We start from the raw sequence: 23734 nt of genomic DNA on the forward strand, positions 1-23734 counted from the left end.
GCACCTCTGTGTTGCCCCCCTCCTCCCCGAGTCACACTGGGGCAAGCAAGTAAAAGAGTCCCTGCCGTAGGGAAATCACGCAGCAGGGAAATCACGCAGCAGGCAGTCACGTATGGGAGAACTCGGCAGAAGAAAGTAGCTGCTTGCCCTTCAGCTGTTTGTTGAGATTTTCATTACAGTAATTATTTCAATAATTGTTAAAATAGATAATTATTACTCTGCTGATTTAGGCGTCCAATTTTGCACAGGCTTCCCCTGAACTACAGCCCAATTTCAGAATGCCTCCTGGGATCTGCCTCTGGTTATGTTAAGTACACACCTTTCTCCCCTCTGTCTAAGTACATCTTACACATTCGTATTATGGCAATTTTTGTGCTACAGGATTTCTAGTCTCTGTTTCTGTCTTTAGCTAAAACAATCATCCGGGGGAGTTAGAATATGAACAACATGACCAGCATGCAGGCATTAGGGTACAAGACGAAGTCCCTTTCCCTGATGTGGAAGGCCTCATCCAAGTAATTTTCTTTCATAATCATCAGCCCAAACCAGTTGAAGGCACATGGATCTCCACCTCAGTTATACTGCTTAAACTGACCTAAAGTGGTATAATCCCTGCTCCCACCCCCTGCCTCAGGGGAAGCAGTCAAGCACATAAATCCCTTGCCCGCTGCCTGAAGCCATGCAGCATTATTGCTAGATTCTACTGAATATGTAAAGTGAACTTAACTTAGGCCTCTGTGTGCCATGTATTTAAAATAACAACAGTAATCTCTGCAAAGTAGCAGTGCTTGAGGAATTCAGTCTTTTGCAAACTCCTATAAAAAAGACCTGATCTGCCCTTCTCAGACTAATGTGACAACTGGAACTTAGCAACCCACTGCATTTCACGTGCCTTTGCTCATTGTGACACAGTTCCCTGCAGTTTAAATAGATCAAAGTGCACCTTTCTATACGGATTTTGAGCGAAAATACACATTTAAATATGTGCTTTCAGGTATATTTATGTACACAGTTTTATAGTGCAATCCACTGTGACTGCCTCTAATGCCCCAAACTTGGAGGATGATGGGCATCCTATGGAGGGCGGAAACAATGTGGAGGGGAAAACTGCTCTTCCCATTTCTCCTGCAAAACACTTAGATTGCTAATTTTGGCCATCTAAATGTTGTCTCCTGGATGGTGAGGAGGGGAGGCTGTGGTGATGCTAGAATACTATGTCTGCCTGTGGACCCTTGCCTCCCCAGTGCCAGAATGCGCACCAAATGCCACCTCCAAGGTCTCTCTCGTGGCCGCAGAGTTGCAGGCAGTGCAGCACTTTTTGTACTGGCTGTGAGGATGGAGAGAGGGCTCTTTGAATTTGATGTCCCAGATCCAATTGCAGTTTCTTCCCGGGCAGTCTAGGCAGCATCTGGCAGTCACAGAACTACTCCCTTAGTGGATGTTGAAATATCAGATTAATGTGGCAACAGAAAGGAAACTTGTGAAACAGTCTGAAACAACAGATTCACCCATCCTTAATCCAGACAGTCCAACTTTTGCCCTAAAATAAATCAATCAATAAATCTGAATTTGGAATAATCTGAATTTTGTATTAATTATGCACACCGAATATTTGTTTTTTTACACACACTTTTCTCTACAATTTTAAAAATTTTGCTAATCAGAGCCTGGATAGGCCCGATCTAGGCAATGGGAATCTTATTGAGCTATACCCTCTTCCTCTAAGACTTCCATAGGCTTTGCCTCCACACTTTCAAGGACTAGCGGCATGGGCTACTTGTACTTTCAATACAAACACCAAAGAGCCTTTGAGATTCTCAGGAGGCTGCACTGTGCCTTTTCCGCTGGGATTGTGGCCATACGCTCAGACCTGGTCAGTAAAATGTGCTTTACTCGCTGCATTTGCAGACTGAGTCCTTTTGCTTCATTTGCACAATACACTCTTTTTTACTCGCCTCCTTGCTTGTGTGAATCTAGATGCTTTGGGAAGCTGCTGATGGGGAAAACTGTTCTGGTACAGTGGATTAGACCAGAAGGCAATTAAACACCTCTGCAGCCTTAAAGTCTTTACAATATTTCTCACTGATTACTGGCTGAAATTTGAAGCATGGGGTGTGTGTGCTTCCTGAAAGCGAGGCAGATTTGGCAGCAGAAGGGCAAACAGCAGAATCCGAAGAGCACGTCTTGCTTGTCAATGGGGCACTGCCACGGCTGTGCGTATCACAGGTAACCAGGCGGTTCTGCTACTACTATGTGGATATGCTGCTCTGACGTGGCAAAGACTAAGAAAAAGGGGCAAAGAAAGCACAGGCTGCTGCTGCTGCTGCTTGTGGGGAAATCCTCCCCCACCTGCTGTAACTCAGTCAACGGCGCTTCTCAGCCCTGGTTTGTGGAAAGTGCCTATAAGTCAGTCATCCTCTGTAACCACATCCTTGCCCCATTGAAAACAGGCAAGAGGAAGTTCGTTTAGTTTGTTTTCTCCTTTCTTTTTCAATAAGGAGAGTTATTAATATCATTCTGAGAGAGCTCAGATGGAATCAGGAAGGCTCTTCATTGCAGTGGGTAAAATGCAAAGCTTTCAGGGCATGATCTGAAGGAAACAGACACAAGCTACGTCAGTCTTGGGCCACATGGAAGGCCAACAGGGAACTGTGTACACCACCTTGAATTCCATAGAAGGCAGGCAGGATATAAATGAGAGAAGTGCCATGCTTTGGTAGAATGTGGGGTATAAAACAAACAAACAAACAAACAAACAAACAAACAAACAAACAGTAAAGAAGACACACATGAACACCAGCCTTTCCTCCTCCCATTCCTGGACTCTCACATTATCTTAAATAGAGAAGCAGAGAGAGGACGACAAAAAGTATTATTTGTTGCAGTGGGCAGAATTCAAATGAGCAGGTCCAGGCAATGCACCACCCACTGGATGATATTTTGTGTGGGAGTTTCCAGGGAATGGGGGCTACTCTCTCCATCAGGAAATAGTGGCTAGGAGCATCAAGATGTTCACTCGCATGGGCCACGCAATGGGGCGAGCCATAGCTGGCCCGGCACTGTGCACGGCACCCACGGGTGACACCAGGGAGGCAGGAGTGCGTGTGGGACAGTGCTGCCCGAATAGGAACTGTGCCCCCTCTTGCTCCCTCCTCTGGAATTTTTCTCCAGTGCTAACAGCTTACAGTCAACAACATCTTGACTCCTCGAATCAAGATCATAGAAGGCCAGGTTAAGCTGGGGTATCCAAACATAGCAAGAAATTACAAGGTCGAGCTAGACATAGGAGATTATATAAAGATCAGCTGTGAAATGGGTATTTTGGGGTGGTGGTATTTAACTGGACTACAAAACCTGTTTGGGTTAGGGACATTGCCCTGAGCCTGGCGATGATGATGATGATACTGGAAGTGACTTACACTGGGAAAAATGTGTAAAGCAAAGGAGGGTGGAATAAGCAGTGGCTCCTCTAACCTAATCTTGGTCCATCTGTTCTTCAGTGATGGGTATCTTCTTCCTACCCGTCATTTATTAAAAATCTTCTTCAATGGTTTTCATGCCTCCAAAAGAAGCAAGCAAACTATAGCATTGCTCTTAACAGCAAGAGAAGCAAGCATAGCGCAAACTTTGTGAAGCTGCTTTGAACACACCAGCTAATCAGGAATTCAACTGAAGGCTGCTTTAAATAGAAAGATCTTTCCTGCTCATCTAAAGAGTCCCCTGGGAACTAGGTAGGTGCACATCAAGAGGAAGAGACTACCAGGGTGTTGGAGCTCACACTGAGAAGGTCCTGTCTCCTGCACATTCCAGCCTGGGAGATCTTGAGAAGGGCCCTGATGCAGGTCATAGTGTACAGGCAGTATCGTATGAGTGAAGGCCATCCTTCAAACAGTCTGGCCCGAAACTGTCCAAAGCTTTAAAATGTTAAAAAAGCGCCTTGAATTGGGACCAGCATGAACAATTCAGCTGGCGCAAAATCAAAGTTATGTTTCCGAACTTCCAGGCCTTCACCAGAATTTGAGCAGCTGGATTTTGTACCAACTGGAGCTTTTGAACCACCCTCAGATGCAACCTCACATAAAAGGCACTGCTATAATCCAATTTGGAGGTAACCAGAGGGGTATGGAGGACAAGTTTGACCTTCCAGTTATGGCTGCATCTGGCATATTAGCCAGAGCTTGGATAAAACACTCTGGCCATAATGACTTGGATGAGGCAGAGCACTTGCTACAGTTTGGAAAGTGGAAGTTTGGAAAGCTCTGCGTTGGCCTCAGAGCATCGGAGGCAGAGGCAGGGGTGGCCTAATTATAGAAACAATTTTGGTAGCCAGTTAAAGAAGCAATGCTTTTAAAGATGCAATCAATTTGTGAGGTACTTTAGACTCTTTTGTGTATTGCACATGATACTAATAAATGCTAACATTCTTATGGGGATTGCATTACTAATATTATTTTTGTGCAAAAGGCACAGAAATGACTGCCCCCTGCCACACACACCCATTACCTCAAAATAGAAGAACAACTGCTGGCAGAGATTCAGGTGAAAGAAATTTCTTTGGCAACTCTGCTTGCACTTCTCACAACACCCCATAGAGAAAAATAGCTGAGGGGCAAGGCTGAGATGTGGAAATTAGGAATTTCTTTCCCCTGGAAATTATCAGTGTAATCCAGCCCATAATTCTATGAAGCAAACTTACAGGAAGCAATGATTTTTAAATATATTTGGTGTTGTGCTGGATTTTACCTTTAATGCCCTGAAAGAACACTGACTGAATTCACACTACTCAATAACCCATGATTGTTTGTTACTCATGATGGGTTGCAATGTCATGTGAATCTGGTCTATTCCCACCCATAGCTTGCCCATGAGTTCTTATAGGGCTTCTTGTTTCCACAACAGGTTGTTATGCTTTCTGAATCTGGGTGACTCTCCCCATCACATACTGGGAATCAGCTACCAAGCCAGTTGGCAAGTGTGGCCCAAACCCCTTTGCCTCTCTCGTCAACTTTGCCTGGGTACCTGCTGATGTCAGCCATCCCAAAAGCGTCCAGGTGTCACTGGCTTGCTACCCTTCCTGTGACTGGGAATTGTTTTGGGGTCACCATGGCTCTTTGCCCTTCTACCTGCCCCTCCATCCCAGATTGTGAAGCCTGGCCTGACAGAGAGTTTTAGTATTCTCCATTTATACCCCTGGATAGAGGATCTCACTGCCAATGAAGGGGGTGAAAATCTCGCCACATCCTTTTCACAAGCAAAGCCCACTTGTGGCTTCGCTCTTCTTTGATGGCTTTTCTTTGAACAGCTGTCAAGAGAAAGCAAAGGGAAGGGAACGCCTATTTGGACCTTCTTCGAGTCAATCAGGATCGGTGCCTGCTGCGCTCTGAACGCAAGTACCTCCCCTACCCTTGCCCAGCCAAGGGACCCAATTTATACAGTTGCACAAATGCAACTTTTTTTTCAAAAAAGTGAAACGCAATAATGTTTGCCAACCACTGACAGCCCTTCCAATGTGCCACTTGGGCACCTTGAAGAGCCTGCCTGTAGCTGTCCAAACAGAGAGCTCAAAAGCTGGCTATGAAGCTGGACTTTGTGATCTCTGGTGGGGAAAAAAATGCTGCATTTACCCGAAAACGGCTCATGATCATGGAAGGGAGCAGGAGACGAAGTGCTGCTCTGGAGTTTCCTAAGGATATCTGAGGGATGAGTGAGGGGGAAGGAGAGGGAGGGAAGTGGCAGATAACCCAGAGTGAGTTTGAGCAATAGTTTGCCACAGAAGGGGCAATGTAATGTGTGAACACCCCTGTTGTTTTGCATGTTAGACCAGAGAAATTCCTGTACTGTCTTCAGAAACCTCATTCAGAAAGGGGTAACCAGAATGACCAAAGGTTGGCGGAACCCACCTATGAGAAGATATTATAACATTTTTTTTTTTGTTTAGAAAGAAAAGGGTGAGTAAGAGGCAATGTGACAGAGGTGTATGAAATTCTGCATTGTGTGGAAAAATGGATGAAAAAGGGTTTTTTTTTCTACTTTTGTCTTATAATAGCAGCAGACACAATGAAACTGAGTGGTGGGGGATGCATTACAGATAAAAGGAAGTGCCTCTTCACATACATTATCTATAGCACATAGATAATGTATGGGATTTGCTACCACAAGATGGAGTGGTGGCCACTGGATTGGATAGCTTTAAAAGGGAATTAGGCAAATTCATGGTGGACAGGTCTGTCAGTCCGCCCTTGGGTGCACACCTGAACATGGTGAAGAGGTTTGAGGGTGTCCAAGAAGCTGAGAGCCGTGCCACTGGGAGGCCAAGAATAGGGTGGTCTCCTAGCTGGGTCACCCAAAGTGTAATGGTCAAGGCTGAGCACCAGACTAAGAAGTAACCACCTTCCTCAGGAGTAATGGTCATATCAGCAAAAAGAGATCTCATCAATAGTGATGGGGGGCAGAAAAACATCTAGAAGGCTGTGGTTAGGTAGGAGTGGTAGCTGAAGGCAACACTGATGGGGGATCTTTTGCAAACATCAGCAGTGGTGCTCAAAGGGACTCTAGTTAGTACTGTGCAGAAGGAGGATGTTGTAATCTACTTCAGGATTTTCTTACCTTGAAAACCCTGTGATGAAACAATCAAAAATGAAATAAGAGATTGTGTTGGAAGATGGGACCCCCTGCCCCAGGTTGGAAGGCACTTTATGAGCTACTGGGGAGGGCAATGTAGTGCTGTCGGTATTGACACTATTAGATCAAAGCCAAAAGGAAGTCTAATGGCCAATATGCACAGAGGTGAAAGGAAAGTCTGGCACTGCGCAACACAAAGAATTGGGACATGGGACATGAGAAACATGCACCAAGGCAAACTGGAATTTGTAAAGCAAGAAATGGAAAGAATGAACATTGCACTACTTGGTGTGAGTGAACTAAAGTGGAACTGGAATGGGACATTTCCAATCAGACAAACACAAGTGTTTTACTCTGGAAATGAGAAACTCAGAAGAAATGGAGTTGCTCCAATAGGGAGGCAAGACATAGTGCAGGCAATCAGAGGCTATAAAGAAAAATGTGACTGAATAATATCAGTCAGATTTGGTGGAAAACCTATCAACATAACTATCATTCAAATCTATGCTTCATGAATAGATGCCAAAGAAGAAATTGAAAACTTTTATGTAGGTGTTCAAGAGGATTTTGATAACACTACACAACAAAACAAGACATGTTGCTAATCCTAGGGTACTGGAATGCAAAAGTAGGAAACAAAGCTATGGAAAATTTGCCCTAGGGGTAAGAAATTCTACAAGACTTGTAGAATTTTGCATACTTCAAGAAACTGCTCAGGTGATTGTATACATGGACTTCACCAGATGGCAAATATAGTACTCCTAATCACAATGTATGGGTGTGAAAGTTGGACAGTAAAGAAAGCTGGCAAGAATAAAATCAATGCATTCAAAATATGGTGCTGGAGGAGAGCTTTGTGAATACCCTGGACTGACAGAAAGACAAACAAAGGGGTCCTAAAATTAAATCAAGTCAAAGCTTTCCCTAGAAGCAAAAATGACAAAATTAAGGCAGTTATACTTTGGACATATCCAGAGAAGGCAAGACTCACTGGAGAAGACAATCATGTTAGGGAAAAGTGAAGGCAGAAGATGAAATGGAAGACCAAAAATGAGATGCATGGACTCCATTAAGGAAGCCACAGCCTTGAGCTTGGAAGAGCTGAGCGGGACTGTCACGGGCAGAACATTTGGGAGGGCTTTCATTCATAGGGGTCACCATAAGCCAGAGATGATTTGACCACGCATAACACAAGGCTGTCAGTGGCTGCTAGTAATGAAGGCTGCACTTTTACCTCCAGGATGAGCCTAACATGCCTCTCAGTTGCTGGGTAACCCGAGCAAGTGGGTGTTGCCCTCATCTTGTGCTTATGAGCTTCCCATGGTCAGGACGTTTGGGAGGGCTTTCTAGTCACTGTGGGAGCAGAAAGCTGGACTTGATAGACTTGTCTCTCCACCAGCCCAGCTCTTCTGGCTTCCTTCTGAAGTTCTGGCAGAGCAGGAAACATCCATGATAGAGCACACCTTGTGTGCTCCTTCTGTTGATCTCATCAATGTCAGTTCCCTTACTTTTCTAACTGCTTCCAGGATCTCATATGTGCACATCTACACAGACAGCACAAATGCATCAAATCGATCAGAAGTGCCCGATGTGCAGTCAAGGGGCTGCACGTGCTCATGCTGCCCCTCATATGGTCCAGACACCGCACTGCAAAATTCATGGTGGCCAAAAATATGCCAATTTGGAGCTGAAATTCAGCAGCAAATCAATATGGATTTTTTTAGCCTTTTATTTGGCTATTGGAGAATTCAGCCAAGTTTTCAGATGCTGTGTGACTCCCCTAGGCTCAAAGAATTCAAGAGTTTGTCCTAAAGTGGAACACCATCAGTGGGAACCACTCTGCAGTTTGATTTCTAAGTCATTGATTCCAAGCTTAGTGATGATGCATTCATAAATTGGTTTACTAGAAGTTATTTTCTCATTCTCTCTCTCATTCCATTGCAAGAAACCACTGCAATGGAAATTCAGACTAACTAATACCAATCATACTTCCTCTGGATGCTAAAAATGATAATTACACTGAGTTAGAAGTAAATATTCTGAAGGGAATAAGTTTAAATCTATTTCAGTGCTGACCTGTTCCATTGCAACACCACTGGAGGCTTGTGTGCTAAAGTCTAGGCTCTTCCTCCAGGATGTGACGTATTTCCTTTCCATCACTGACTGATTTAGAAACAAATCTTTCTACATTTAGCCAGAGAGAGAGTTAGCTTCTCCTTTTTCCCCCTGTAAGCAAATGACAGAGTGGAAGGGGTTGGACTAACAGATGACTGTGCTTTACTTTTTCTTCTTCCTCCTCTCCTTCTTCAGTAATGCTCATTAAGTAACCAAACCCACAATTAATATTTTCCACCCAAAGCCATTGCTGCAAACACTGAAGTGAGAGTTTGTGGTCATGATTAGGTCAATGTTTCTACTATGCAATGTAAATTCACAAAAACTCAGATACTGTACTCATTCAATAGAAATATAAATATCAATACCAATATATAAATATACTGGGGGAATGCTCAAGCAGAAGCAAAAACCACCAGCAAAAACTAAAAGGACCTCAAAGATAGCCCAGTGAGAACGGAGCATGCTCAGTGATAACGAGGAGTGTTCATTGGCAAAGAAAAGCAGAAAATTAAGGAATAGGGAAAAGAGCAAATTGGCTACCCTGAGGCGATAAAACAGCTAATAGAATCTAGGAAGAAGGCATGGATGACTAGAACCCTGTAGGGCTCCTGCCATTAGGCTGCAAAATATTAAAACCTGATACAGCTGTTTTTCATTTTATTTGGTCCAAAGTGGTGTATAATCTTACTGCACTTGGTTCCATGGTAAGTTACCATCATTCTATTTTAGAGGTAAAGAGCTGAGGCTGAAAGATATAAGCAAGGGCAAATGGAATTCTGCAGAGAATACTGGTCCCTTTTCAGTCACTGGTCCCTTTTCAGGGAAGGATGCTGCCTTTTTACCTCAGAACAGAGAGGTCTTCCATCCCAGTCTGGTACTCTGCTCTTTCGGAGTGCCAAGCAACTCCAGGGATTCCCATCCAACCCTTGTTTGGTCTTCCTCCACCTGCTGTGCCTTTCCCGGGACACAAAAGACACACATGCTCTTCAGGGCTTGCAATGGAACTCTGCATCAGGACCTTGTGTGCTTCGCGGCCTTTCCCATTCCCTCATTCAGTAGCTGTAACCCTGATTCTTTTGGCAGCTGCTGTTCTTCTCTTGACTTCCCTTGCAAGACATTTGCAACCGAACTAGCCAGGGCTTTTTTTGTCATAGAACGCACCGGAACGGTGTTCCGGCACCTTTTTTTGACGAATTGTTCCAATGGAGTGATTTTGAATCTCCTGTGGGCTGCTTGTGTGTCCACGCTGATTGTGAGGGCGCTGCTCGACTTGGGACGCTGCTCGGCTTGGGATTGGTGTATGTGGTCGCGCGCTGAGTGCTTACTGCCAGCGGCGACCATTATGTTTATGTGTGTGTAGAGTGACTGAGTTCCGGCACTTTTTTTTTTACAAAAAAAACACTGGATCTAGCTGAAAACTTAACTCCTAGGCTGAAGACCAACCCTGTCTGGTAAACCAGGGGTGGAAATACGTCAAGCTTACCATCTGAGGGGGTGGGTACTAGAAACTCAAGATTCAGCAACAAGATACGAATGAAAGATGTGGGAAGAAATCAAGCTTACAAAAACTACTTTGTTTTTTCTGAGTTGTTTTGTTTTTGCTAGAAATGAGAAAAAAAAAAGTCTTAGGGACCAGACATGCACTTTGAATTAAGGAACAGAGTACCTCTGAACACATGCTCAGCCAGGAATTTGGTTTCAGTACCTGAATTAATACTACTTTTGTGCACAAACCCACTCCTGATTACTCCCACCAAGTGTTCCTCCTTTCAGCGGTCTGACTTAGGGTGGAGAAGCCCTTTTCCTTTGTTGCTGGTGGGAGGCAAACCTTTGCTGATTCTCGCAAGTCATCCACAGAGGTCCCAGTAGATCCTGACCTATCTTCTGCCTGCCCTGTACTATTTAGATGATCTGTTGTGATTACAGTATTTTCCAACACCTTCCTCACCCTGTTCAGGCTTTATGGTGAGCCTCTCTAAGCCCCCACCCTTCTTAACACCACCATTTTCCAAACTATTCATGCTTTGGGGCCATTCTCATATCTATGTCCAGTGTTCACATACTTCCTTGTTGCTGGGCAGAAAGGTGGTACGGAGGAATAACTGAGGAAGTGGGACTGCAATCCCTGAAGGAACCCTTCTCTTGACCTGGCTCTACCTGAGGTCTTTCTCTGAGTGCCATCTCCGAGAGAGGCTTGGACAGAGGCAACAAGGAAGGGGGCCTTCTCAGAGGTGGCCCTCCGATTCTGGAATGCTTTCCCACTGAGACTCACTGGGTGCCAAAACAATCACCTTTATGGTGCCAGGTTAAGACTTCCTGCTGGTTCCAAGGCATTTAATGGTATATGATGGGATATGTCAGCTCTTTTAGCAGGCCTAGTTTTTATTAAAATTGTTTCCATTTTTAAAACTTCTTTAAAATTTATATTGGTATGTTACGCTGTTTTATTTTATTCTTATTTTAGTCTTATAGATACATCCTCCTCCTCCTCATTTCTATACTGCTCCAGTGCCAAAACTCTGGGTGACTTACAACAATGATCTATTTTATTATTGTACATGTTATAAAGTGCTGTGAACTACTCACAGAGCTTTGGCTATTGGGGCAGTATAGAAATAATAAAAATGGATATTAGACTGCAGTGAATAATACTTTTCAAGTAAGTTCATATACTTTGATTAATGGTTGCAGATGTCAAATACAAGTTTGATTTTTCACTCAAGCCTGAATGTCATAAAAATGTCAACACTAAATTTAATTTATAATTCTAAATGTGTACCTGTGTTGTTGTATGCATAGTTTTATCTCCCTTAACTGAGAAATAATGTAAATGATGTAGGAACTAAATAGCTGGCAGAGAATTCACTCCCAGGTAAGTGAGCACTGGACAGAAGTCTAAGAACTGCAAATGAACACCCTACAAACTGTGAGTTAGCAGTTAACAAGATAATCTGATGTTTCCTTTTGTAAATAAACTTATGATTCGCTCTTTGCAGATGCATGATATTTGCCAAACGGAAACCTTGCTTTGGTTATTTAGTTCCTGGAAGGACATTTCCCAGTGAACAGATTACTTGCTTGATAGCTCCTGATAGCCTCTGCCTTTCACAAGACTGCCCTTTCTGGCACCCCATTCTGACCTTTCCTAGAGCCAGGGCATAACAAAAACAGATCAATGGTGCTAATATAATTTGAGAATTTTAGCATGTCTAACCATCCAACTAGAATTAGATTTTTTTTTTTTTTTAAGAATACAAATCGGGCTTAATTGCAAAACATACACAAGTGTGGCTTCCCGATTGGTTATTTGTAAGATTTTTTTTTCTGTCCAATAACCCAGTTAAAAAGTGGGGGGAGGGGATGGGGATAATTTCCTAGAGAGGTAAACATCCGACTTCTCCCCTTCTTTTCTTCCTAAAGTAAACGTTCTTGCCACAAGGAATTAAAGGCAGAGAGGAAAGGATGACCATAGCCTGGCAACAGGATGTCAACAAAGTGTGACCTTTCATTTCTTCTGGCTCCTCAGCCTGAATCTGAAACACCAATTACACCCTCTGCGAATGATAAATATATAAAAAGGAGAGGTCCCACTTTAGCTGACTTCCATGACAGGCTGAACTGTCATTTCCTCTTGCTTCTAATTTTAACTCACACAGCAAGTAGGGTTGTGTGTTTTGGACTTTCTTCCCCTTTGCTTGTGGTATGTGACATGCCAAAGCTTCCTCTTTTTTTAACTCTTTCATTTATCTTCACAAAGAAAAGATAGGATTGGTCCTTACAGAGCTTGCATCACTCTGGAAATGGAACCATAACAGATATCCATGTGACCTTTAAATAAAATAGGAATGTTCTGAGTAATGCCTCTTTAGCTTACAGCACTGTCCCCCCCCCCCCCCCCCGCATGCAATGCATCTTCCTCAATCTGCTGATCTGCAAACGGGGCTATCTTTCTCACTGATCTAGGGGCTGAGCAGCGAGTGGCGTGGCTCTTTTTCACTGACTCCAGCCTCATGCATGCCTCCCACTAGCAGAGCAAGAGTTCCTTCCTGACGGGGTCTTCTCACTCTAACCTTGGATGCACCTGGACACACATGTGGGCAGGCCCATCCCACCTGGGTGATGATTGTTTGGGAAGCAGCAGTGCAACTAGCCCCACCCACAGAGCCCTTGCGTTCAGGTACTGCCTGGGGTAGTGTGGGAAGATGCCACACAGAAATACTTGGGAGGTGGATCCTCTCAGAACCCCCTCTTGGATTCAGATGTGCAATAACTACGACTCCGGTACACAGGTTGCCCTGGGTTTGGCGCTGTTCTACATCCCATCTTTTGGAGCACAAGATCTTTCAAAAGTTGGATGCTTCTGCATACCAGCTAGTTCTATGAGTGTCAGAAGCCAAGAGACTCGGTTCTCATTCTGAAGTAGGATTCTTGTGTTTTGCTGTTCCAGAACAGAAATTTGGCTCTCCTTTACTATATCCAAGCTATGGGTGGTACAAAATGGTGCCTGCTTCAGAAGGTTAAAGTTCCCTTTCCCTGAGTTTTTCATTGGCTAAACAATTTTGAGTCAATAAGAGGTGCAGTCATGTATTATGTCTGGACAAATCATTCCTTTATATCCCAAGAGTATCATTCCTTTATATCTTTCCTTCATATCCCAAGAGTTCCAGCATTGCTGAAATAGGATTTCCAAACTAATATCCATAAAATAAGCTATTTTAATGCATCTTCTGTCTATACATGCTGAAAAATAATGTTATGCACTTGACCTACCCAGGAATCCAGCTTCAACATACAGCACAAATAAGTGCTATTGACAAATATTTCCAAGTGCGCCTCTATAGGAACAAGTCTGAAACCATTCAGGGACACAAACCATTCCGTCAAATGCAGCCTTGATCACCTCACACAACCTGTTCTCCTAGGAAGTATCGCTACCCTTACTTGTTAGGAGGAACTGAGGCAACTGAGTGAGAGAAGCAATTTGCCCAGAAGCAGCTACTGGATTCATCTTGAAATAGCAATCCAGAACTGAGGATGTTGCTCCCCTCCCTCCCACACTGAATCACTGCCCAATTCTCCTTGATTTTTCAGGTCATCAACTATGGCTGCACTCCAAATGCTTCTGTGTCAGAGGTCAGAGTTACATGAACAAGGAGCAAGGCCTTTTTAGTGTTAGCAGTCTTTCAGAGGCATTCTCTCTGAAGAAAAGTTCATGAGCTCTGTGCTTAGTCTGGCAACTTTTTTAAATTGTGAAATATTTTTGGAAACAGTGCAAAATTCTAATCTGTATTTTGTTTAGTCTGTGATGCCTTGCTACAGATGCAGATACTTTTTAAAAACAATATTTTGCATTTGTTACTGTCTGACCCATTGTTTTCAGTAAAAAAGTACTTTTGTTATGGCTTCTTACTCTTCTATGCTGTCCTGAGGGCTGTATAGAGACATGTGGAGGAGTAGAAGTCCCCAAACAACGTGATGATACTTGCAGAAATTGTGGGAATATAAATATAATGCCAAGGCAAGTGAGAATTAGACTGAATTTCCCAGTCCTGCAATACAAAAAGTAGAGAACAACCAAGTCACAAGCAGATTTGTCTTTATTGTGATTCTTGCAGAATGTAGCAGGTATTTATTTAAAGGGGAAAAAACACACACAACTCAGAAGTGTTAATTGTATACTTGGGTTGGAAAGGAGATTATGAAGGGAAGCACTATAAAAGAAATGAGCAGTTTAGTGCCAAGAGAATATGCTAAGCAAAAAGCACCTGTACAGCTTGGGTCCTTCAGCGATAGCAGCAGTATTGGATGGGAGAAAGCATTTAAAACTTGGTAAGAACACAAAGAACACAATGGTTTGAAAGGTTCACAGGCACTGGATGCAATCTACTTGCCCCACAAAAAGCTGCAGTAGGGGAACTTTTCTTTATGCCTCTTTGAATGAAAAATCAGAGTAGGATCTGAACCAAACTAGCTCTGGGGAAAGGGACAGGTGCAACCAGTATCTCTGAGAGGCCCAGCTTCTTTGACTTTTTATTTTGTAATTTGTAAGCCTAATGAGCAAGAAGGCTTGTGATACACACTTGCTTCCAGAAAAATGCACACAATTATACTTTCAGGAGAAGAAGCTTCCCCAGACATCCTAGCTGCTGGGGGCAAGGATATGCATAGTGAGAGTTATAGACTGCTTAGGATGGGATGTGTTGGGATTAGACTAACATGAAAAGAACTCAAAGCACCCATAGACGTCCTCCAGGTACTGCTCCCCCACCCCCATACGATTCGCTCGAGAATGTCCAAACAGGTAGAAGTGCCCATACAAACCTCTTCAGAGCTAAGTGAAACTAAGCAGGAAGAAGGTTAGCATCCTAAGAGTGCAAATCACAGTGAGTTTGACAAAGCCCCAAGGAAATGGATTTTAATGTGTTTGACATGCCAACAGGTGGGTGTTGCATAAAGACAGTTGAGTCACCCTTCTGTTCTGAAGAGGAAAATGCAAGCCAGAGCTTCTCGGAGCAAAGGGGAACGCTGCAGCAGCTGCTCCTAGTCGCTGTAATGCTTGGTCATAAACTGGGCTGAAGCTACAGGTGTTCCAAGCTGGAACTTATTCACAAAGTTCTCCACTTTCCAGGAACCTAGAAAGGCAAGAGAAATGACTGAAATCACTACTGGAATGGCCCTGGATTCTACAGCTCAGCCTCTGCCTATACTCCATAGAGGCAGAATTATCTGCTTAAACCTAGACGCACACTGATCAAGCTGGGACTGAGCCCCATGGGTGTAGGTAGTTAAGCCACTCCTGGATCTGCTTTTTAATTCCGTGTGGTAGCCAGCCTTTAGCCAAAGGTACTCTCACAGTCTTGCTGAGGAGTAGCGTACCCAGGAGTGGGGGCAGACAAACTGTGGGGAGGTAAGCTGTGATTGAAAAGCTGACTGGGATCTCCATAACACCCCACACACCCCTTTCCCTCTAAAATCAGAGCCCCTGCTCTGTTCTTCCATTTTATATGCTAATAGGGCAGAGTCACGTCTGAGTGCCAAAGGGGCTCTTGAAAATGTAGTTGTACTGTACAAACAACACACCTTAAGGATTGAAAGTGTGTGCACATGTGCTTTCCTAAGCCCCAGTGCAAGGCCTTCAGTTCTACATCACAGGAAGGATGTGGCAACACCCTTTACTGCACAGCAGTTACCCACTGTGTGCTCTCATCTCCTCTGCCCACCCAAATCATTTGGCCAGGAATGACTAGACAATGCCTTTGCTTACCTGATATGTCTCCCTGCCAGTAGCCTGTGCTTTCTAGTGATGTTTACGTCCAACCCAAATCTTGAAAGTGGATTGAGATGGCCTTTGCAAAGCAGAAGCTGGACTGAATTACTTTTGGGGACAGTTTAATGATGGAGTTTTCCAAGAGAGGTGAGAAATGTGTTCAATTCAAAAAGGAAAGAATTCTGAATTTTAGGGGTAAACTTCATAGCAACTCTTCTAGCTACATACAATATTCCTTCATAAACTCCTTATCTGAGAGACATATGCCCCTTACTGTTTTGCTTGATAACTTGTGTTTGTTTGTTTGTTTGTTCGTTCATTCGTTCATTCAGAGATTCCTATCCCATCTTTCCAGGATCTATGAATTATTCAGGGAGGCTTTCAACAATTTAAATCACAATGTTATAAAGTACAATAAAATACAATAAAAAATACAACAGAGACCCCCGGGGGGGGGGGGAATGTAATCTTTACACCAAACTGCAGATACTAATCAGGCAAGAGCCTGTAGGAATAAAAATGTCTTTTTCAACCACTGAAAAGCAGCTGGGGATGGGATCATCCACGCTTTACAAAGCAAGGAGTCTCACAATATTGTTGCAGCCACTGTGGTAGTCCTATTCCTCGTTGCCATCAACCACGCTCCACCCTGGTTCTCTTTGTATGTGTACTTGAAAGCTCCACATCCTCTGAATTCTACCTGCACATCATTCTGCATTGGCGCAACAAGACGTTAAGGATATATGAGGCAGAAGCAAACCAAGAGTATATCTTCCATGAGATTTACACAACAGGCCTATCTATTTTTATACAGTTGCACAGAATAACTTGGTATAGCTTTGCAGCCTTAAACTGGTTTAAATAACTATTTATTCAGTTGTGTGAGTGGAATCAAAGATCTCTAAAAGAGAACTCTCAGCACCTTTGCTAAACTACAATTCCCAGGAAATTGGAATAGCATATGTGCATTTTATACAATCATAGAATAGCAGAGATGGAACGGTCCAAGAAGGCTGTTGGGACCAACCCCTTGGTGTTGCATTTACACCATCCCACTTAGAGAATCTAGCAATGATCCAGAAATGTATAGTATTCTTGAATGGCACTTCATTGTGTTTAATGCCATTTAAGCTGTCCTGGTTACTTTTGTTTGAAGGATGAGTAACACATACTGAACTTGAAACTTTGAGCTATACTGGCCCAAGTTCAAGTCAATGGTAGTAAGATTTCTTGGAGATTTTCTCTTGTCTGCTACAAACTGCACCAACAGAAAACAGCTAGAGTGCTTCATGTGAACTTCCTGGTTTCCAGAGGGAAGGACATATCTTTGTTTTCACACTTCATGCTATCTGTTCTTTTAAATTCTAACTTGGTCTCACATGTGATTCCTCTTATGACTTGGAAAAAATGCTTCTCATCACTTCCCACCAGCCCACCCCAAAGGAGCCCTGGAAATCCCCAGCTACCAGTGTGGCTATGCTCACGTGGGGAAGGCAACACAGGGGACTCCTCCCTTCACTGAGCTATTTGTCAAGGAAATGTGATTCACCCCCTGATGCTCACTACTTCCCACTATTCAAAGACCTATTGAGCCTCGGCCACTCCCTCCCCTTCGACCATTCCTCCCTCTGTATGCTGGAGTGGCCCATGTCAGCTTCCATATGGCGCTAGAGCACTGCTCAGCCCACACACGTGCGCACACACATGTTTCCAGCTGTAATTGTAGTAACATTCTTCTCTTCTAAATTACACGGCTGGCTGTGTGGGAAGAAGACAAGCCACAGTCCTTGTTGCTGTCGTTGTTTTAATGTAAAACCCCTCTCCCTGCAAAACTCTGATCCCATGACCTAAGAACTATGGATAAAAATGAATTTACTGAGAAACAAGAAGTGAAATTGCATGTAGCCCCAGAGCGATCGCTTCCATGCCCATTAACTTGAACAGGAAACCCTGGGTGTTACATGCCTTGAGTGACGAATTCGCAGCACCCTGGCTCCAGTGGTGATGCTTCAGGGCAAAATTAAATGTGAGCGGGGCAGAAACATTTGAAAGGGGCAGGCTCCATTCATGTTCACAGCAAGGTGGTTGGGTGCTGTATGTGTGGGCATCACAGAGATACAACAAAGCTGTGCACAGGTGAAGGGAGCAAAAGCTTCCTTTCCCCCAGTTCCTCCTGCTCTTTTGCTCCAGGCACTTTTCTCCCAGCTTCGCTCTGATTCTGCAGTAGCTGTTCCTACTTCTTTAGCCGAGGGCAGTGGGGAACTGCACGTTCTGAGCTTGGAACATTAGCCACCTTTCACAGCAGGGAACGAAAGTGTGCTACTTTTACCCTTATTGCATGCAGTGCCCTTGGCAGTTTATAAAAATGTAAGAAAAGCCTTGCAAGCTTAGACCTTGCAAGATCTATCAGATACAGCTTCTTGTTTCCCACAGTGGGAAATCCACAAAAACTGCCCTCCTCTCCAGTGGTCCCCCGGTCACTGCCACTCGGAACTGTATTCTCTTCAGGACCTGTGACTCTGAGTAGATGGTCCACAGCAAGAGCTTGTGCATCTCTGTGCGTGCATGCGCATGTGTGAAGTAGTTGTCTTGAGTGCAGTTCTATTAGGATCCTTGCTGATACTAATTATTTGCGGGGCACTCCAGTGTTTGTGATGTGATGAGTTGGACTTTGGACAAGTGCTGGCTGGGACACAATGGGAGCTGCAGGACTTTTTCCTGACTTAGCATGTAAAGGATCATACCCTCAGTCTCAGATATTTTGAGACTCTAGATCTGGCTGCCTGTGACTTTTATTGTCTACCCCTTGTCCTTCTTTATTTTATTTATTTATTTAAAACGTTTCTATACCATTATTTATTCTAGTGAATCTCACGATGGTTTACACCAATTTGCAGTAGTTTGCAGATGCTTTAGATGTTGTCATCCTTGAGCAATAAAATCACCCTTACTTTCAACCAGTTTTACCTGCTTTTTTCGGAATAGGGACAATGTAGTATTTTTTGCTACAGTGAAGCTTAATCACTTCCACCTACTGGTATGGTTGTGCTATTGTGCTTCATTCAGTTAAATGTTGAAGGAATGCTTAGAAAAGAAGTGGGAAGGTTGAAGCTCTGAATTTGTGTAAGCCAAAAATAAAAAGTGTACAAATCACGTTGGATTCTACATGCATATACATACCTGTGTAGATGCAGACAAAGGCATATGGCTATTTCACCCATGAAAGGGCAAAAATAGGACAAAAGAAGGTTGTGGAAAGAGTTAGTTCATTCACCAGTGTAAGGTTATGCTGCAAATGGCACAGACATACATAGGTTGGGAAAACATGGGAGCTGCCAAGAACTCTCACAACACCTCTGAAAGAACCTGGAGGAAGTCCTGGTTCAAAAGTTTCATGTGGAAAAGTTCTGCTTCTGATTGGCTTCAACAAATCTCACAAGTTCTGGAAAATAGGTGTTCAGGTATAGGGAAATAAGTTACCATAAATACTTCAAACATGATTTGGTCTTGATTCCCTCTCCCTGAATTATGGCAAAGGCTTGCCGGTCTAGGCCAGCGGCTTCTGCGCCGGATAAAGTACACCTTTTCAAACACCATGCCTGGGTCCTGCCCAGCACCCACCCACAAGCAGTAGGGCTGCCCACCTTGATTACACGGAACCGCTAAGAGAAATATTACAATTTAAAGTACCAGATAAGATTGAAAAAGGGAGAGTGGGGTAGTTCATTTTTATAGTAATCTATTTCCTTAAAATTGGGAGTTTATAAGCTTGCAGCCTTCACTTAAACTGATCAATATGTAGTATTGTAGGAATTAAAAGTGCTTCACACAACTATGGTATGAGAAGGGGATGCAAGGATTCTTCCATTGAGGCTTTCATTATGCAATTACGCTGCCACTTTCACAACATTCTGCAGGTGGTCCCAGTATCACCTTTGACAGGTAGCCTTCCCCAGGTTTCCTCATTGCTGCTGCTGCTTTCATACCAGAAAAAAAAATCTGTCAAGGAAGAAGGACCAGCAGCACTGTATCTTCTTATGGGTAACATTAGGAACCTTGCTTCTGGAAGCAGCCTTAGTTTACAGGATCTTATGGGCTGTTATTATTCCATTCTTCCTGGACCCACCCATACTGGCTTGTGACACAGGGATTGTTGCAGGGCCAGGAAGGCTGCCTACTTTATCGAAATGCAAATCTTAGCAGATTAATAAACACAACAAACCGACCCTGCAGGTCTTGCAAAACAGTGAGCAAAGAACAGTTGCTTCATCATCTGCCTCCGAGGCAGTGGGTCCACTGATGAACAAGTGAAGATGCAGCTGAGTTCAAGTGCCTTCTCTTTGCTACTACAAACCTAAGGAGGAGCTGGAGGAAGAGCGAGCTTATGCATGCCTGTTGGCCTTTGATGACTCAGTTCTAGACAGCAAGAGAGTGGAGGTTTTCTGTGACTACTACTGTGCAAGAGATAAATGTCTCAGCTCTACAACAAGGGTTGCTTCCTCCTCACTTTGGATGACACTATTGGAATTGGTGAATTCCAAGGAAGTGTCAGCCATGGAACTGGGAGTCTACAGATTGTGCAGCACTGGCTCATTCCCTTTTTCCATGGGGCCCACCACTCTTTTTTGAGGGAGCAAAATCAAATCAAATTCCTGGGAATAGTATCCAGCATTCTACATAAAGGAAGAAAGGCAACTTACTGCAAAACCTGCGCAGCAACATTTTGCCTCATTTGGCACTGAACTGATGTCCATTTGCTTTGTGCTTCCAAGTTGCAACACACAGCAACATCCCTGGTACTTGCCAAATCTGAATCCTATTCACAACATCCACTGTGGTGCACCAGAGAGATTTAGTTTTGTCCCTGCCTTGGCTGGAATCTTTATCATTTTACACGGTATAAAAATGCTGAAGTTACTCTCAGGGACTCAAAACTAGGCTGGGGCTTACGGTTAGTGGTTACCTAATAATGTGCTGGCTCAGGCTTCATACCCTTATGGAGACACAGAACTTGAGAAAAGAGGCTCTTTCCTTTGATTGGCAGTCAATATGAAACAGATGGTTTGATTAAGTCGGGTGTAAACACGAGGAGCTTAGCCTTCCTCCCTTGCCTGGTCAACAAAGCAGCATCTCCTGCATTCTGTACTTCTGATTTTGACTTTAGCCCCCTTTCTCCAGTTCTAGCAATGGAAAGCTAAGATCCTTAGCTGGAGTGGGTATAGTTTCAGGTATGGCTGCTCAAGGCTCTGGTTTTGCCCTGACAATCACCAATTGCAAATAAGACTGAGGAAAAAAAGCAACTTGTGTCACTTGAAAATGAAAATAGCTCTGGGTTCAGCAATGGATGGAGTACTTCCTAGCTTAGGGACATGTCCAGCCTCAACCACTTGGGAGCTGGGAAATGGGATGGGGGTGGGGAAGAACACTGATTCTAGTCCTTGGAAGGGGCACTCCAAGTTTTGGTTGAACTCCCAGGAGAAGCTCCTGACGAGAGATCAGTTGAGATACAGTGAAGATATACACTATTATTCTGGGATGAAGTTGGATTTTTCTGTGGGTTGAGATTCTTAGATCTACATGGCATTCCTGTCTCCCTGTGCAGGATAGCAGGTCATTTAACCTTTGCTCACCACTCCCCCTTCTGGATGGGTATCACACAGAATTTCACTTCTTTATGTGCATGAATATTTTCCCTTGCATGTTTCATCTACATATCCAAGCAAGAGTTCACATAGTGCTAAGTTCACTGAGGGCAAATTTACTGCAGAATTTTCAAATTAAATTATCACATAATGATAACCGCAATCAAATGAAAAACATGACCCACCAAATCCATCCTAAGCAAGAAAGAAATCATGTCTTCCTCACACTGGATCTAGCTTCCATCTAGCCTGAAGTGCCTGATCCTGCCAAATCTTGGAAGCTCAGCAGGGTCAGGGTCAGGCCTGGTTAATATCTGGATGGGTGACTTAATGTTGTGAACTGCCGGAGAGCTTTGGGGCAGATGATGATGATGATGATGAAGATATAATGAAGGGATCTTGCCTCCCTTCATGAAGGGGATGGTGGGGCTTGTAAACTATCTTGTAAGAGCAATGCACATGACAGGCAGGTAAAAGAAATCTTTTAAACAAGAACAAGCAAACAATTACAGGTGATAGGACACTGAATGTTGCCTCCTTACTTCTAGAGGTGTTTTGCCACCTCTTTCTTACAGATAATAGGCAGGTTTACAGAACATGATAAGCCACCCTGGCAATAAGCCACAGTGGGTTGGTTGATCTGCAGATAATCTGTAGTGCACCCAACAAATGATTGGGTGCACAACAAATGTAGTGCACCCAACAAATAACTGTAGTGCACCCAACAAATGATCGGGTTCCCCATGGGCTGTTGGTCCCCTTCCTTTCCTTCGGTTCCCCAGCAAGGATCCCAGGATACATCATGACAAGACTGAGTAACCTCTTCTTCCCTTCCACGACTGAGAGCTGTTTTCAGCTGTGTGTGTGATTATTTTCCTCCTTGGAATTGCAAAAACTGGCTTGACAGTCAACTTGCACAATCCCCATTTTGACAGCATCTGGCTGCCCCTTCAAAGTGCCCAACTGGCAGCTTGGGGTGCTGTAAGTAAATAGCAGAACTGTTTTTTTTTGTTTTGCACATAAATATTGCACAAAATAGGTTCATATTTTTTCAAAATATTTTTAGCCTCACTTACATAAGTGTAGATGTTTGCAGATGCACAAATGTGAGGTTCCAAATAGGCCTTTTCCCCTTTGGTTTTTCTTGACTGCTGTCAAGTGGAAAGGGGGATGAGAAAGGGCCATCTTAATGGGTTGCCAGCCACCTGTCCAAACTTCACCAGGACATAAAACCAATAGCCATTCTGAGTGGAACCAATAACCTTTGCTCTGCTGCCAGTTCACCTTCATACCTGAATTCTATTTTTGGAACCATTATACACCGGTATGGTTGTTAAGAAGAATTGTGTGTGTCTCAAGAGTGTGGCAGCAATTCTTCAACACGGCAAAGACACTGGGCTGGGGTGAAGAACTGCTTCATACATGGGTGGGTATTCTGGGTGATGTATTTAATTCCAACAGCCCAAACTCCCCAGACAATTCATAAAAATTACAACATTTTAAGACATAACATAAACGTCTTGAAGTTTAAAATAGGATAAAACCGAAATAAAAGAAAAGCAACAAGGTAAAGCTCTAAAGACACAACAATATATTTAAAAATGAAACTGAAAGACTAAAAGTCTCAAAAAATAAGGCCTTCACCTGTTGCCAAAATGGTCACTGTGTAGGTACCAGGTGAGCCTCTCTCAGGAAGTTATTTTGCAACTGGAGTGCCCCCATAGAAAAGGCTCGCTCCTTTGCACTATTCACCCCACCTCTTTGTTGGGGGCCTGAAGAAGGTTCTCAGAGGATGACCCTAGGGTCTGATCAGTTTTATATGGGAACAGTTGGTGGCAGGAAAGAATTCAGTAAGGAAGAAAAGGAAGACGTACATGGTGATTGTGTTAACGGGGCGACCAAGAATTTATTTCATTCCTTTCAGTGTTCGATCTTATGAAAAACAAGGAGTGAGAGCCCATCTTCCCTTCCTCTTCCTATCAAACCCATCCTTGCTGGTTGAAGTGGGAATCCCATGGACGCCTCCACTCTTTCTAGCACAGAGGCAGAGTTTTAAACATTTCTCTTTGTCAGTATGTTTCAGCCC

The 23734-nt window shown here is 43.6% G+C and overlaps 1 protein-coding gene across 3 annotated transcripts in view; it reads right to left on the reverse strand.

The window, feature by feature from the left end:
• Positions 1–14318: 14318 nt before the first annotated feature.
• Positions 14319–23734, reverse strand: part of PEBP4 (phosphatidylethanolamine binding protein 4) — a 250014-nt gene continuing 240598 nt past the window's right edge. For all 3 annotated transcript variants that reach the window (XM_044437566.1, XM_044437565.1, XM_044437568.1), the window contains exon 7: positions 14319–15371. In XM_044437566.1, coding sequence (XP_044293501.1) covers positions 15280–15371 — 92 coding nt within the window. In that variant the 3' untranslated portion in view covers positions 14319–15279. The remainder of the gene's footprint in view (positions 15372–23734) is intronic.

This window comes from Varanus komodoensis, unplaced genomic scaffold (genome assembly GCF_004798865.1).
Source record: "Varanus komodoensis strain SLA01 unplaced genomic scaffold, ASM479886v1 scaffold30, whole genome shotgun sequence".
NCBI classification, from domain to species: Eukaryota; Metazoa; Chordata; class Lepidosauria; order Squamata; family Varanidae; genus Varanus; species Varanus komodoensis.